Raw genomic sequence first — 17,969 nt, 5'->3', positions numbered from 1 at the left:
ATTTTTAGGAAAGTGATTTTTCTAATGAGAAGACCCTATTAATCTAAAGAAAAAGTATTCTTAATATGTCTACTTGCCCCTAACTTGTTTCCTAGATCTTACCACTTAATAAGTGGTAAATTTGCCATTTTCACTTGAGAATCCAGTATGGAAGAGATCACTTTTTTCTCTTTTAAAACTTATGTTCCAGGTAATTTTTTAAAAAGACTTTTGTTAAAATGAGTATGGCTCTTTTGTAAAAGGTCCAATTATGAAAAGTTGCAAAGAAGAGTAGCTTTGGTGTTTGCTGACAAGTCTTAAAGACCACGGACAAATGAAAGGCAAAAGACTGAGAGAGATTTTCAAATGATTATAAAACTCTCTGCCTATCAGTAAAATAATCCCAGGAATGTCCTTCCGGCAAATTTTGGGTGTTTGTGGCCATCACCTTTATCAGTTCCCATCTATACAAGAAAAATGCAGAAATCTTGAGCTAATAGTAACATAGAAAAGATCTCTCTGGGAGTAAGAGTAACTGAGAAAGCAGCCCTATGAATTTTAATGATTCTCAATCCTAGCTTTTCTCAGAATCATCTGAGAAACCTTAAAAATAGTAATGCCTGGGCCCTACTCCAAATTAATTAAAGTTGAATCCAATTATTTTAAAGCTCCCTGGCTAACATGCAGATGGGTTAAAACCACTGTTCTGAAAACAAAACTCAACTACAGTTCAACCCTAGGTATGTTTCATCTAGGTGATCATAACACCAAGTTGAGTGTTGCTATGATAGCCATCAATTCAAGAAGAAGCATGGAGCTTCTTGACCAGCATGATTACAGTGGGGACACAGCTAGAGCAGGTGGTCCCTGTGCTAACAGCATCAGTGTCTCCTGGAGACTTGACCAGACATGCAAATTATCAGGCCCCAGCCCAGACCTACAGAATCAAAAACTCTGCCAGTGGGGCCCCGCAATCTGTATTTAATGATTCCTCCATGTTTGAAAGGCTAGAGTAGTACTTCTCAATTGTTAGTGTCCACAGAAATTACCTGGGGGGGTCTTGTTAACTGCAGCTTTGGTTTGGGATGAGGTCAGAAAATTCTGTATTTCAAACAAGCTGCCAAATGATACCAATGCTGCCAGATGGAAGATAACACTTTGAATAGCAGTAGACTAGAGATCAAAAATGAAAAAGGCATGCAGTTGGTAGGAGTTACTCTGGTACTGGTGGGTCATGATTATGATGTAAGTTTTAGGCTGAGCTGAAATCTGTGTGAATCAGATCTGACATGTTGGCTCATGTAGGAGTGGGGCCCAACTTCTATTTTATGCAACTTTTTCTATGTATTATTAAAATATTCTATTTTAACATGGATAGATCTATAAATGATTTTGAAGTAAAAGTATTGGCCATATCTACAGAAAAACAAAGTAGTAGTGAAAGAAGTTTGTGATAAAGCTAAAGTATGTAAACCATTAATATTTATTTGTACTAGAAACAAACTCCTTTTCTGCACAATGGAAACATGTTCTGACATGTTTCCTGGTAAATCATAAATAACAAAAATACAGTTGAGTAAGCTGTATTTTGAGTCTAAATGGTCTTGTTTTACTTTATATTCAGACATGTTTGTCCAACTGTCTTTTAGATACCACCACCTGGATGTCCCAAAGCTCAGCATTTCTCGTTCTAATCTCTTACCCACCCCAATCTGCTTTTCAACCTATGATCTCTACCTAAGTACAAAACACCAAAATACATCTAGTCACCAAGACCAAAAGCTGGAAATCAGTCTGTAGAATGTGGTAATGATAAGAGCATAGGCTCTGAAATTTAAATCTAGCTAGTATTTAAATCTAGCATCTGCCACTTGCTAGCTGTGTGACTCTGGGCAAATCATTTTAGCTCACCAAGACTTGGGTTTGTCATCTGTGAAACTGCCCTTAATGCATTGAGTTGTTTTTGCTGTTTATTTGCTAAGTCATGTCTGACTATTTTGTGACCCCATGGACTATAGCCCCCCAGGCTACTCTTTCAGTGGCATTTCCCAGGCAAGAATACTGGAGTGGGTTGCCATTTCCTTCTCCAGGGGATCTTCCCGACCCATGGATCACACCCATGTCTCCTGCATGGCAGGCGGATTCTTTACCACTGAGCCACTGGGGAAGCCCACCAGAAAGTTGAGTTACTACAGAATAAAAATAAATGAGGTAACAGCAGTATTGATACTACCACAAATGCCCAATTGATTTGAAGTCTTATTGATTCTACATTTTACTATTTCTTTTGTCTTGGATCTCCTCCACATTTATAGTGCCTAGAAAAAATATACCTCATTACATACATGCATAGTGCCAGTGAGAGACCAATTATTACATATTCAGGCTACCCCATGTAAGTACACAGAGAAACTGCCTTACTTAGTTTTCTAGGAATATCTTTTTTTTTTTTTGCAGTATATTGGTTGAAGCTTGAAATAAATCCTGATATTAACTTGGATTGATATAGCTCGAGAAGTCTTTCTTTAAACATTTAGAATTATAACTACTATGTACAATTATCATCTACAATGGTGAAATATTATAATAAATATTTTATAAACTAGTATTCAGAATACTAATCTAGCATACTGTAACTCATAACCATTATGAAATATACCTATGTTGACAAAGCTTACATTTAATATAGATTGCACAATCTAAGTCAATAAAAATAATGCTTTAAAACTTCAGACTGAAAGTTTCAGGTAGATATAATGATAACCTTTTTGGTTTTTTAGTGCCATATGATCTGTCTTTTGTGATCTTTGAGTTTGTCTTAGATATGGAGGTAGCAATATCCTTTTCAAGTTCCAACTGGAAATCAAACGTCAGGGGTATCACTGAAATCTTTCTCTTTACTTGACTCTGAAGGCAATTTTTCTGCAACAAATCCAAAATATAACACAGTGAGAAAAATGAGTACATTTCATATGAGGAAAACCCTGTATGGAAAGGGAAAAATTAATCTCGCTTTATACATGCACCCTCATGCACAGAATTTATGTGGCAGGCAACAATGGAAAAATAATGCAGACTGAAAGTTGGGAGGCCTTGTGTACAGACTCTTTTCCCATTTATTAAGTGAGGGTGTTGGACTAGATGCTCATGAAGGTTCCCTCTGAAGTTTAGAATTCTAAAGTTCCGAATTTAAGAATTACCTATATATTCAGCAAACACAATTATTAATCCGTAGAGTTATTGGAGCCATAGCAGGCAGGTCCCTCCAACCCACTTCTCTCCCTGGAGCCACATACATGGTGGAGCCAGAGCCAGAAATTGAGTTAAGAAAGCAATCAAAAGAGAATTCCATTCAAGTATTTATACAGATGGACTGAAGAGCAAAAAGGGTAAAACTAAAGAATGAGTTAAGGAGCTGAAAATCTTCTCTAAAAAGCTCTCTCAGAGAACTGCACAGAGGAATAAAGAAATAATAACTTGAAAAGGAAATCATAGGATATGAGCACTTCTGCCAGTGAGGGATTCAGTGCTACAGGAATTGCCCTTCTGCTATAAACAACTAGAAAACCAGACAAAGTACATGAAAACAACTACAATCAGGCATTAGGAAACAGGCAGAGCAGGACCGTGATCCCTGAGGAAAGAGAAACAAATGAGGTCAGCCTACAATAGCCTTTCTTATTCTTGAAGGCCATTTCCAGACTGAGGCACAGGGAGGGGGAACTCAGACCAAACCTTGTGGCTCTAACCTGGTTGATTCTGCGAGACAGACACTGCACTGGCAGACACTCTTGGGCATTCACCCCAAAGAAATAAAACTTACATTCATAGAAAATCCTATACATAAATATTCATAGCAGCTTTACTTCAGCTTATTTTTTTTTATCTTTTGTTATCATTTATTTCAAAATATTTTCTCATGTCTTTTTTATTGTTGTTCATAGATTATGTTCCAGTGTATTTTTTTTGTCTTTTTTTTTTTTAACTTTACAATATTGTATTGGTTTTGCCATATATCAACATGAATCCACCACAGGTATACACGTGTTTCCCATCCTGAACCCTCCTCCCTCCTCCCTCCCCATACCATCCCTCTGGGTCGTCCCAGTGCACCAGCCCCAAGCATCCAGTATTGTGCATCAAACCTGGACTGGCGACTCGTTTCATATATGATATTATACATGTTTCAATGCCATTCTCCCAAATCATCCCACCCTCTCCCTCTCCCACAGAGTCCAAAAGACTGTTCTATACATCAGTGTCTCTTTTGCTGTCTCGTATACAGGGTTATTGTTACCATCTTTCTAAATTCCATATATATGCGTTAGTATACTGTATTGGTGTTTTTCTTTCTGGCTTACTTCACTCTGTATAATAGGCTCCAGTTTCATCCACCTCATTAGAACTGATTCAAATGTATTCTTTTTAATGGCTGAGTAATACTCCATTGTGTATATGTACCACCGCTTTCTTATCCATTCATCTGCTGATGGACATCTAGGTTGCTTCCATGTCCTGGCTATTATAAACAGTGCTGCGATGAACATTGGGGTACATGTGCCTCTTTCAGTTCTGGTTTCCTCAATGTGTATGCCGGAATGCAAACTAGTACAGCCACTATGGAGAACAGTGTGGAGATTCCTTAAAAAACTGGAAATAGAACTGCCTTATGACCCAGCAATCCCACTGCTGGGCATACACACTGAGCTAATTTTTTTAGCAGCCTTATTTTTAAAAGCAAAATACTGAAAACAATGAAATATCCTTCAGTGGGTAAGCAATTGAAACTCTGTACATTCATATAATGGAATACTACTCAGCAGTAACTTTTACATATTATTTACCATAAAAAAAAACCCCACTATTACTTCATGCAAAAAATTAATGGACCTCAAGAGTATAGTGAAATAGTCAATCTCAAAATTTTACACACTGAATAATTTCATTTACATAACATTCTCAAAATTATAAAACTATAGATATGAAGAATAGATTAGTCATTGCTGGGGATAGAGACAGAATTGGGATAGGGGAATGGGCTTTCCTGGTGGCTCAGTGGTAAAGAATCTGCCTGTAATGCAGGAAATGCAAAAGACGTGGGTTCAGTCCCTAGGCTGGGAAGATCCCCTAGAGGAGGAAATCGCAACCCATTCCAGTACTCTTGCCTGGAAGATTCCATGGACAGAGGAGCCTGGCAGGCTACAGTCCATAGGGTCACAAAGAGTTGGACACAACTTAGTGACTAAACAATAACAACAAGTAGATCCAAATGCAAAGGAGTAACATGAGGGAGTCCTTTTATAGGATGGAGGTGTAATATGCTTTGATTATGGTAGTTTCCACAATCTGTAATGTGATAAAATTGCATAAAACTACAGAAACAAAAGAATAAAGTTTAAAAAATGGAGATGATTGGGTAAAGTCTGTAGTCTGGTTAATAGTAATATACCAGTATCAATGCTGGATGTGACTCATACTGGTTTAGGCTAGTGAACTACAACTATGTAAGATGTCATTTTGGGGGGTCAACTGAGGAAAGGTACATGGAACTATTTGTACTATTTCTGTAACTTCTTGTGTGTGTGTGTGTGTTAGTTGCTTAGTCATGTCCGACTCTTTGCAACCTCATAGGCTGCAGCCCACCAGGCCTCTCCATCCATGGGATTCTCCAGGCAAGAACACTGGAGTGGGTTGCCATTTCCTTCTCCAAATATAGAAAGAAAGAAAGTGAAGTTGCTCAGTCGTGTCTGACTCTTTGCGACCCCATGGACTGCAGCCCACCAGGCTCCTCCATCCATGGAACTGAGTCTACGATTATTTCAAAATAAAAGATTTAAAAAAATAAAGAAGCAATTACCAAACTGATTTATATATTGTATTTCATTTTTTGTCAGTAAAGAGAGATAATCTATCTTCACAAATATATGTGTATGTAAATATTGTATGTAAAATGTGTATGTAAAAAAAAACCTGTATTATATTTATATTATAGATATTTGTAAGTAAAGATAAATGTATGTATACAATCATACATTTATTATTTGTATATCTTTATAAGACTACAAAAGATGTAGATGGATAAACCTCAACTGCTAAAAGGAATCTGCCTCAGAAGAAAGGATTAGAGGGAAGAGGCCAAAAACTATTAATATTTCTTTATATCATTTTCCTTATGTACAATTTTCTTTATATATATCTATATATATTGCTTCAGAGAAGGCAGTGGTACCCCACTCCAGTACTCTTGCCTGGAAAATCCCATGGATGGAGGAGCCTGGTGGGCTGAAGTCCATGGGGTCACTAAGAGTCGTACAGGACTGAGTGACTTCACTTTCACTTTTCACTTTCATGCATTGGAGAAGGAAATGGCAACCCACTCCAGTGTTCTTGCCTGGAGAACCCCAGGGACGGGGGAGCCTGGTGGGCTGCCGTCTATGGGGTCGCACAGAGTCGGACACGACTGAAGCGACTTAGCAGCAGCACATATATTGCTTAACTTGTTTCCAAAAATATAACTTGAAAACTAAGAAAATATTTTTAAAATGACTTTATATACTTTTAAAAGAACTTCAAGAGAATTTTCTGTCACATGAATTAAGCATAGTTACACAAAATGAGAAAATACATGGAAATGCTTTGTGCAAAGGAGGCTCCCAGAAAAGTAAGAATTATTATTACTAATTATAACTTAACCTTTTATGTATAAAGAAATTTTGTGACAAATTTAATAGATTTATCTCTGATTATAGTTTTTAAGTAAATTACAATTCATTTAAAATAAAAAATTAAAAAGCAATAAACTTTGGGGTGTCAAAGTCTAACAGGTTTGCTTTAGTTAAGTTACGCTTGGTTTGGTATTTCAAAATTTTGATAGCTATAACAGAACAAATGTATTCCATTTTTCCATATTCCTCTACTTTATTTTCTGAATGAAAGGAGACAATTATGAAATATTTAAAAAACCAAATTATTATTTAAACTAATGCTTTCATTTTCAGGTTTGCAAATATGTTTATTCACTTAAGAGTTTCTGTGGTGTCCTCCTTGATTTCTTAAACGCCATTGCTCTTTATATATACTTCATTTATCCACATTGTTATATTATCTTACAAGTCTTTTTGTAATCAAATTAAATTGCTCACATGTAAAAACATCTGGTGTTTCAGAACTGTATTATTTATTAATATCTTATATTTAATTTTATAATAGTCTCATTCTTTTGAGTCTTCCCTGTCGTCTCAGTGATAAAGAATTCACCTGCAATGCAGGAGACATTGAATCCCTGGATAGGGAAGATCCCCTGGAGAAGGAAATGGCCACTTACTCCAGTATTCTTGCCTGGGAAATCCCATAGACAGAGGAGCCTGGCAGGCTACAGTCCATAGGGTTCCAAAAGAGTCAGACATGACTTAGCAGTTAAACAACAACCACTTTTCAGTTTATTTTCTAAGAACTTTATTTCTAACTTGGTAGCTATATCAAATATTTTCTTCCTTTTAACGAATCAACTAAACAAGTTTTTACGTTTAACATATAAGTAAAAACTATAGCAGTCACATTAAAAAAAATTTATTTATTTTTCTGCACTGGGTCTTAGTCGTGGCATGTGGGGTCTTTAGTTGTGACACGTGAACACTTAGTTGTAGCGTGTGGGATCTAGTTCCCTGATCAGGGATTGAACCCATGGTCCCTGCATTGGGAGCATAGAGTCTTAGTCACTAAACCACCTGGGAAGTCCCAGGAGTAGTCACATTTACTATTTGACTGCTTAGGATTTTTTTTTTTTACAAAAAAAACAGGTTAGATGCATCATAACCAAACATTACAGCTGGCTGGAAGTTACCTCATATATTTAATCAATTCTTTATAGTATTACATAAATGATTCTTTTAACTAATACAATTATTACCTTTTTAAAAATTAGTCTGTAGCCCATTCACATTTGAAATGATAACTTTTAATGATAAAATTCAGTGAATTTTAGCTCGTATTTTACAAACCTTTGCTCTTGTGGCCAAGAGGGTCTTTGCTTGCTCATCAAGAATATCCAACTTCCCTAAGACTCTTTCTGCCATTGTCAGTCAGTAAATTCCTATTTAAAAGGAAGAGGGGGAGGAATAAATCTCCAAAACAAAATTAAACATATAATTAATTATTTAGGCATAAATTATGAGACATACCTTTCCAACACTGTTTTAGGTAAGGAAAAGAGCACAGTTCTTTTCTAGATCATGGAACAAATCAAGAATTGTAGAAGTACTCAAATGTTTTAGACAGAATCTCATATGATCAGAATTCCCAGAAGCATGTGGGCCCCAGGAATTTTTAAAAGCATGATTAAAGGTGAGTTGAAGAAAGTTCAAGATTACTGTATGAGAACCAGATGTGACTCATACCTGAAGCAAGGGATTACAGTTTGATATATATCTTCTTTTTGTCGTGATTTAATTTTAATGAAAGTAAATAAGGACAGCTCACATTTATAGAATTAATTACATTCAAATTAAATTGGTCAATGATCCAAGACTGTTAATACAGCACTTAGCAGGCAATCAGTCACAAGGAGCAGCAGCCAAGCTGGGAAGGATCTGTTGCCATAATAGTTCATATTTCCAGTTAATTAATTTGCTACAAATCTCATCTGGGCTCAGATGGTCCACATTAGTTTTAGGGACTTGAATATTAGCAACTAGAACCTGGTATAATTTATTTACATTTTCAGATGAGAAAATTAAAAGCCACAAAGTACCTTACAATGCAATATAAATATCTAGGGGCAGAGTGGAGGCAAGGATCAGGAATACCAATCCCAAACTCCCTCGACTTTATTTATTTATTTTAAAATTTTGAGTAGACATTCATGCATTCAACATATTTTTGTTCACTGTATTAAATGGGCTCCAGTGACATTTATTTAAATGTCTGCAAAACTCCACAGAAAGTATTGAATTCATCAATATTTCTAGTGAACATCAATGTCTACACTAAGATTCTTTTTAGCTCAAAAACTTTTTATGCATTGTCTCTTATATTGTATATTATTCAGTCAACATCACACAGAGGCAATAAAGCATGAAAAGACAAGAATTAAGAACCCTATGCCCAAAGCTCAAATTATTTTGTATTTGGTTTCTTTTAGCTATCGTTTCTATTTTCTTTCCTTTACTATCATTTCTATTTTCTTTCCTTTACCATCTATTGTGCTGAATTCCTGATGCTCTGCTGGTGTCTTACCATCCCAGCAAGCCCTCTGACATTTTGCTATATCTAAATACTCCACCTCCATCCCATGAGGTATGTAGTCCTATGTGACAAAGGACTTTTGTGAGCTATGCAGATAGCCTGCCTTGGTATGAACCACATAACCTTGTGTTGCAGCTTGGGAAAGAGAGACGTAGGGTAAAGGTGTGAGCACACTGTGAATGCCTCCGATTCTCTGGGTCTCCTACAGGAGAGTAGGGGAGAAATTAGAGATTATCTGGACACTGTATACTGTCTTCTCAGATTTAGAAATCACCCCTCTTATATATCCTAAGAACAACTACAGGAATTTTAGCTTCTGTGTTACTCTTAAACATAATATGACTTCAAATATGGGGAAGGATACTCTAATTCTCACCAAAATTTATTTTAGTGGGGACAAGGATTTCTATTTCTAAATAAAACACACAGAGGTAAATAACTAGAAGAACCAAAGGAATGCATTTCCCAGTTTGAGGAAGATGTAAATTATATGAGGGCATGGAGACTTGCTGCTTACAGTGGGAGGGACAGAAAGCAGGGCTTTTAAAGGGTAAAATGTCTTATGCCTTTTACTTTTACAGTCCCTTGTCTTCAACATCACATCAGACATTTTAAGCTATGCCACATCATTCTAATTTTTATAAACACACACATAGAAAATTAATTTGAAGGAAATTTTTATGTTTTTGATTTACAATTATTTTGCTATGAGCAAATTATTCAGCTATGATATGATTTCTGGCAAATCACTGTGCTTATGAGTTTTTTTGAAGTGAAGAATATGAAGTTTGACAATGAAACTGACAGAATGTTATTAGTTTCAGTTTTGCAGTCTTATTTTCATATTTTGGAGGCAAAATTCCCTTTTTTAGCTTGCAAATGTTTTCATAGCCCTTTGGCAATGTGCCAGTGGTTACCAGTGGATGAAGGGCGCTGGGGGAGAGTGCATGGCAGGTAACACCACAGACTAACCTGCTTGCTTTCATCATCATCCTGGGGGTATCAAGAACCTAGTTGTGTCTCTTCAAGTAAATTCTGAGAGCACAGGACCACCAGGTCTAATATGATAATGCATCCCAGCTGCTTTTGCATGAAGTAAAAACTAACCTTTTAATCAAGAGCATCCAGATTATATTAAATGTCCCTCAATTTGACCATCTGTCCTTTCTTGATTTAATCTTTAATTTTAATGTCTATTTTAAACCAGCATACTAGCTTCATACTTCAGTTTCATATTCATACTTCTATGGGCATCAATTCCACTTCATTATTCTATTTCTATCAGCATACAATTTCGTTTAATGATAGACATCTCGTTTGGCTTCTAGCCACTAATTCCATTACATGACGCATACTGTGCTAGGTATTCTATCACAGTAAGTTGTCTCTTGGCAGACGTTTTTCTTGTGACACCCATCTTCCTAGGCAAGGCAAATAGTCTCTCATATTTCACCAAAAAGAATAGAGACCATCAGGTAAGAACTTCTTTAACTTCCACTTCTCATACCAAAGTCTCATTGGCATCCATCCATTGCCATCTCGCTTGTATTTTAATTTTAATAGAAGTGTTGCCTCTCCCATCCAAAGCTAATTCCTCCCATATATCCTAGACTCTACCATCTCTAGCCTCCTAAAAGAATTATTTCCATTTTTTATTTCCTCGTCCCTTTATCTTTTATTTTTTTTCTTCACCAATTCCTTTCCTTTATCATGCTCAGGGCTCTTCTATTTTAAAAAAAGGAAAAAATTCCTCCATTCTCCATACTAGCCATCACTTTCTCTCTCATCTTCCCTGGATTGCCAAATTCTTAAGATAATTGTTTATACTGAGGTTTTCTAATTTTTTACATCCCTTTTCCTTCTCAGTCGGTCATCATTTGACTTCTTAACCTATTCCTCTAAATCTGCTCCCATAAGTTACCAGGGCCACCATTTTATAAATAGGTGGATACTTTTCTGCTCGTATTTATCTTATTTGAGTTTTTTAAACTTCTGCTAATGTTAACCACTGCTTTCTACAGGTCTCCCTTCTCTTGGTTTCTATGACAACAGTCCTGTCCTCTTACCTTCTCTAAACATTCCTTGCCAATATCTTCAATTTGCTGTTCTTTCTCACACTACTTCCTAAATACTAGTGTTCTTAAATGTTCAGCCATTTTCCCACTACTCCATATATTCTTTCAGGATGACCTCCCAAACTCAGGGCTTCATCTGCTGCTGCTAAGTCGCTTCAGTCGTGTCCAACTCTGTGTGACCCCATAGACGGCAGCCCACCAGGCTCTCCCGTCCCTGGGATTCTCCAGGCAAGAACACTGGAGTCAGTTGCCATTTTCTTCTCTGATGCTTGACAGTGAAAGAGAAGTTGTTCAGTCATGTCCGACCCTCAGCGACCTCATGGACTGCAGCCTACCAGGCTCCTGCGTCCATGGGATTTTCCAGGGAAGAGTACTGGAGGGGGGTTCCATTGCCTTCTCCCAGGGCTTCATCTACCACCATCTATTTCCAAACAAAATCTCTCTTCTCAATTCCAACCTATATACCTCACTCAGTCCAGATTTCCCACAGGTGGCCCAAATGTAGGACTAAAAGTAAATCCGTTCTTCTGCTCCCTTAGCCAAAAACCTCTTCCAACTTTTATTATCACATAGATTATATCTTAGGCATCCAGCCCATAAACTTAGGAGTTGTAATGGTTTTCAACAAAGGTCCATCTTTGTTGAAAGATGGTTTGCCAACAAAGGTCCATCTGTCAATCCTAGTTATACTGCAGAATGAACTCAAAAGGTTTCAAGAAGTACAAATTCCCAGTTACCTCCTCAGACCCACTAAGTTAGGATTTACAGAGGTAAAGACCAGGAATATATTTTTTAAAGCCCTTCTAATGCAGCTGTTCCCCAAACCAGAATTTGGTCACCACTCTCTAGGAATAGCCATAGTAAAATAGCTGTACTCAGCTAAAAAGGCAGCTGGGACTTGCAGTCCCTTTCTCTCTGTGATACAGTCAGGTGAAAATCAGGATTTTCTTACTAAGAGACAAATGGAAAATAAATATCAGAAGTTCTGTCATATTCATTTTGTCTTCTCTCCTGATTGCTTCTCAAATTCTCTGCTAGGTAAATGGCTCCCATTACTCTAAAATGTTTTCCTATTTTGAGTACAACAGAGTAGAAGATAGATATCTCTCACAAGAAATTAAAATTTTAAAAAAGGATAATGGCAAATTTTCTGTTTTGGTTTATAGATAAAGTAAAAGCTTACATCACTAGAATTTTGGCTAAGAGATGGGAACCAAACTAGGGAATAATTTGGGCTTAAAAATAGAGGTATTTACAATTAATCAGGGCTTCCCTGTGCCTCAGACAGTAAAGAATATGCCTGCATTTCTGCCAGTGCAGAAAACTCGGGTTCAGTCCCTGGGATGGGGAGATCCCGTGAAGAAGGGAATGGCAACCTACTCCAGTATTCTTGCCTGGAGAATTTCATGGACAGAGAAGCCTGGTGGGCTACAGTCCATGGGATCACAAAGAGTCAGACACGACTGAGTGACTAACACTAACACACTCCGGGAAAACTCCTTCCTACCCTTTCCCTAAATATACAATAATCACTTTCTCTTGTATATTCTACATCCTACATATCTTTTCAGTTTTTTTCCTCTTATCCATTCACATTGCTATTTGTCTCAGTGTAAGAATCCATAACTTGTCCGGGTTAATGCAACAGTTTCAAAATATCTTTGTACATTTGTTCCATCCCATCCGTTTTATTCTTACTTTTGCCTGAATTATTTTTTCAAGAAAAATACAGTCACATGCCTCCCTGATTACACTCCAACCCCTCCCTATAGATTTCAAGACAGACGTCAAACTCCTTGATTTATCCTAAGAGGCTCAAGGTTTGGCCTCTGACTAAGTCTTGAACGTCACCTGCCTCCTCCTCATGTATCCTTGATATCCCAGTCCTGATGAACAACTTGCAGTCCTTGAATGCGTTGTATTTTCCTTCACTAGTTGCTTTGTCTTTGCTATTTCCTCTGCCTACAGTGCTGTTATCCATTCTCTGTATTTCTAAGTCCAATGCATCCCTCAAGATCCAATAGAAATAACACCTCTGCTGGGAGGAATTCCTGATAAACTGTGATTTAGATGTCCAATGCCTACATTCACATGATAGTCTATGTATACTGCTGTCCTAGTTCTTTAATCACGCTCTCTTAAAGCATTTGATATATTTTATCCACACTTTATACTGTTTATTGAAGGCCAGAGGCAGATCTAAACCATCCTTGCATCCCGAATGCCTAACAACCTGAATAAATGAATTAACCACCAGCCATTAAGGAAATGGAAAATGGTAAATGAAAGGCAGAAGAACCAGAGATCAAATTGCCAACATCTGCTGGATCATTGAAAAAGCAAGAGAGTTCCAGAAAAACATCTATTTCTGCTTTATTGACTATGCCAAAGCCTTTGACTGTGTGGATCACAATAAACTGGAAAATTCTGAAAGAGATGGGAATACCAGACCACCTGACATGCCTCTTAAGAAACCTGTATGCAGGTCAGGAAGCAACAGTTAGAACTGGACATGGAACAACAGACTGGTTCCAAAATAGGAAAAGGAGTATGTCAAGGCTGTATATTGTCATCCTGCTTATTTAACTTATATGCAGAGTACATCATGAGAAATGCTGGGCTGGAGGAAGCACAAGCTGGAATCAAGATTGCTGGGAGAAATATCAATCACCTCAGATAAGCAGATAACACCATCCTTATGGCAGAAAGTGAAGAAGAACTAAAGAGCCTCTTGATGAAAGTGAAAGGAAAGTGAAAAAGTTGGCTTAAAACTCAACATTCAGAAAACTAAGATCATGGAATGCAGTCCCATCACTTCATGACAAAACAGTGGGAAACAGTGGAAACAGTGGCAGACTTTATTTTGGGGGGTTCCAAAATCACTGCAGATGGTGACTGCCGCCATGAAATTAAAAGACGCTTACTCCTTGGAAGAAAAGTTATGACCAACCTAGATAGTATATTAAAAAGCAGAGACGTTACTTTGTCAACAAAGGTCCATCTAGTCAAGGTTATGGTTTTTCCAGTAATCATAAATAGATGTGAGAGTTGGACTATAAAGAAAGCTGAGCACCAAAGAGTTGATGCTTTTGAACTGTGGTGTTGGAGAAGGCTCTTGAGAGTCCCTTGGACTGCAAGGAGATCCAACCAGTCCATCCTAAAGGAAATTAGTCCTGGGTGTTCATTGGAAGGACTGATGTTGAAGCTGAAACTCCAATACTTTGGCCACCTGATGCAAAGAGCTGACTCATTTGAGAAGACCCTCATGCTGGGAAAGATTGAAGGCAGGAGAAGAAGGGGACGACAGAGGATGAGATGGTTGGATGGCGTCACTGACTCAATGGATATGAGTTTGGGTCACTCCGGGAGTTGGTGCTGGACAGGGAGGCCTGATGTACTGTAGTCCATGGGGTCACAAAGAGTCAGACACGACTGAGCAACTGAACTGAACTGATGCTTGCTTTTAGTCTGCATTTACATTTATGAGTATGTATAATTCTTTCACAGAGTCCTCTTGAGGTTCTCCTAGCTGAAGCCATAACATTAAAAAACACTGCTTTCTCTCCCACCTTCAAACTTAGAAAGGCAGCATAGTATACTGGTTAAGAACATGAAATCTAAAATTGGGCTGCTTGGGTTTGAATCCTTGGCTCTGCTACTTACCAGCTGTGTGACTATGGGCTAGTTGCCTACCCTCTCTGTATTGTCCCATTCATAGAAAGGGAATAATAGAACAACCCACTTCATTTGGGCTGTTATGAGGTTTAACTGAGTGAATGCAAGTGACACATAAAGTGTTTGATAAGTGAAAGAAGTAAATATAAGTAATGATACACTTACTGGTTAGGGATAAAATGTATGAGGTTACCTGTAAATTCTGGAAAATGCATGTTCCACATGTGCGTATCATTTTGTTTTTTTTCTGCATACCTGTCACCGTGCAATCACCAATGGTCTCCATATGTCTGATGGCCTACTTCAGAAGATATTTCTTCAATTATACCCAAACTAAATGCTTGGAACTTGGGAAACAAAGAGAATTTATTTAGCAAGTCAGTGTCTTCTATTTAATCCAGTAATTCAGTATATTCTATTTTAATTCAGAAATTTAATATCCTCTGTACCATGTCATCTATTATCTTTTTTCCTTTTCTTCTCTAATTTTCTCATAGTTTTACTTCTCAATTTTTTATTCAATTCTTTTTTCTGCGTTCAGTCAACAAAAACTAAAACTCATTGTCTCATAAGGTGTTAGTGTAGGTCTTGAATATATAGTAAGTGTTTAGGGAGACAGTTTGATAAGCATTATGATGTTGCCACACTAGAAAGTGAAAGTGAAGTTGCTCAGCCATGTCCAACTCTTTGCAACCCCATGGACTGTAGCCTACCAGGCTAATCTGTCCATGGGATATCCCCCCAGCAAGAGTACTGGAGTGGGTTGTCATTTGGACACTCATCAAAAAACAAAATTAGTTTGTGTTCAAGTAAATAGATCTAATCATCTGCCTTTCAATGATATATTAACTAGGGGTGAAAGAGATGATCTTATTTCTTAAATATGCATAGATACACCTGAAGCAATCTTATATACACTTACAGTTGCTGGGAAATGCTCCTTTCTGGAATGGAGAGTTCTTATGTGGTCACAGAAACCTAACCCATAGAATCTTGGGGTTAAAATGGACCAATAGTCTTTCACATAATTCCATGTACACTGAGGCTACATTGACCCTAACTGGACAAGCCCTTTCTGTTCAGTTCAGTTCAGTCACTCAGTCGTGTCCGACTTTTTGTGACCCCATGAACCGCAGCACGCCAGGCCTCCCTGTCTATCACCAACTCCCAGAGTCCACCCAAACCCATGTCCTCCGAATTGGTGATGCCTTCCAACCATCTCATCCTCTGTCGTCCCCTTTTCCTCCTGCCCCCAATCTTTTCCAACATCAGGGTCTTTTCAAATGAGTCAGCTCTTCACATCAGGTGGCCAAAGTATTGGAGTTTCAGCTTCAACATCAGTCCTTCCAATGAACATCCAGGACTGATCTCCTTTAGGATGGACTGGTTGGATCTTCTTGCAGTCCAATGAACTCTTAAGAGTCTTCTCCAACACCACAGTTCAAAAGCATCAATTCTTTGGCACTCAGCTTTCTTCTTAGTCCAACTCTCACATCCATACATGGCTACTGGAAAAACAATAGCCTTGACTAGATGGACCTTTGTGGACAAAGTAATGTCTCTGCTTTTTAATATGCTGTCTAGGTTGGTCATAACTTTTCCTCCAAGGAGTAAGAGTCTTTTAATTTCATGGTGGCAATCTGCAGTGATTTTGAAGCCCAGAAAAATAAAATCTGCCACTATTTCCACTGTTTCCCCATCTATTTGCCATGAAGTGATGGGACCAGATGCCATGATCTTAGTTTTCTGAATGTTGAGCTTTAAGCCAACTTTTCACTCTCCTCTTTCACTTTTATCAAGAGGCTCTTTAGTTCCTCTTCACATTCTGCTATAAGGATGGTGTCATCTGCATATCTGAGTTATTGATATTTCTCCCAGCAATCTTGATTCCAGCTTGTGCTTCCTCCAGCCCAGCGTTTCTCATGATGTACTCTGCATATAAGTTAAATAAGCAGGGTGACAATATACAGCCTTGACGTACTCCTTTTCCTATTTGGAACCAGTCTGTTGTTCCATGTCCAGTTCTAACTGTTGCTTCCTGACCTGCATACAGGTTTCTCAAGAGGCAAGTCAGGTGGTCTGGTATTCCCATCTCTTTCAGAATTTTCCACAGTGTATTGTGATCCACCACAGTCAAAGGTGTTGGCATAGTCAATAAAAGCAGAAATAAATGTTTTTCTGGAACTCTCTTGCTTTTTCAATGATCCAGCAGATGTTGGCAATTTGATCTCTGGTTCCTCTGCCTTTTCTAAAACCAGCTTGAACATCTGGAAGTTCATGGTTCACGTATTGCTGAAGCTTGGCTTGGAGAATTTTAAGCATTACTTTACTAGCTTGTGAGATGAATGCAATTGTGCAGTAGTTTGAGCATTCTTTGGCATTGCCTTTCTTTGGGATTGGAATGAAAACTGACCTTTTCCAGTCCTGTGGCCACTGCTGAGGCCAATTTATTGGCATATTGAGTGCAGCACTTTCACAGCATCATCTTTCAGAATTTGAAATAGCTCAACTGGAATTCCATCACCTCCACTAGCTTTGTTCGTAGTGATGCTTCCTAAGGCCCACTTGATTTCACATTCCAGGATGTCTAGCTCTAGGTGAATGATGATCCTGGCTTTTACTTTCAATGCTATTGTCTTCCTTAAGACCTTAAGGTGTTCATTTTCCCTTCTCTCAGTTACTGCACTCTAATCTCCCTAATTTGCCAGACCCTAACTTTCCTCCTCATCCCTCAAATATTGGTCCTTCAAAATGCCATCAGAGCTGGCTTAATTAAACAGGACACTGATCAGGTCCAGTTCCAGCCCTCAAACCTTAGTTTGCTCCCCAGTATCTGCAGAGTAACACACAAGCTCTGCAGATGACATCCAGGACAGTTCAAGAAAACAGTCCAGGATGTGGCTAACTCCACCTTCTAGTTAACCTCCCCTGTAACCCATCTTCTTCTGGCACGCTTTACCATTTCTTTTCCCAGGACACATCCTGCACCTTTCCAAG

At 38.0% G+C, this 17,969-nt stretch overlaps 1 protein-coding gene across 1 annotated transcript in view; it reads right to left on the bottom strand.

Moving 5' to 3' along the window:
• C6H1orf141 (chromosome 6 C1orf141 homolog) overlaps positions 1-17,969 on the bottom strand; it is a 61,536-nt gene that overhangs the window by 28,556 nt on the left and 15,011 nt on the right. Inside the window, exons 2-4 of the mRNA XM_055585527.1 lie at positions 15,228-15,319; positions 7,980-8,071; positions 2,744-2,901 (exon numbers count right to left, since the gene is read on the bottom strand). Coding sequence (XP_055441502.1) covers positions 2,744-2,901; positions 7,980-8,054 — 233 coding nt within the window. The 5' untranslated portion in view covers positions 8,055-8,071; positions 15,228-15,319. The remainder of the gene's footprint in view (positions 1-2,743; positions 2,902-7,979; positions 8,072-15,227; positions 15,320-17,969) is intronic.

Source organism: Bubalus kerabau, chromosome 6 (genome assembly GCF_029407905.1).
Source record: "Bubalus kerabau isolate K-KA32 ecotype Philippines breed swamp buffalo chromosome 6, PCC_UOA_SB_1v2, whole genome shotgun sequence".
NCBI classification, from domain to species: Eukaryota; Metazoa; Chordata; class Mammalia; order Artiodactyla; family Bovidae; genus Bubalus; species Bubalus kerabau.
The sequence above is the reverse complement of the archived record's forward strand: the minus strand, read 5'-3'. Positions and strand labels throughout refer to the sequence as shown.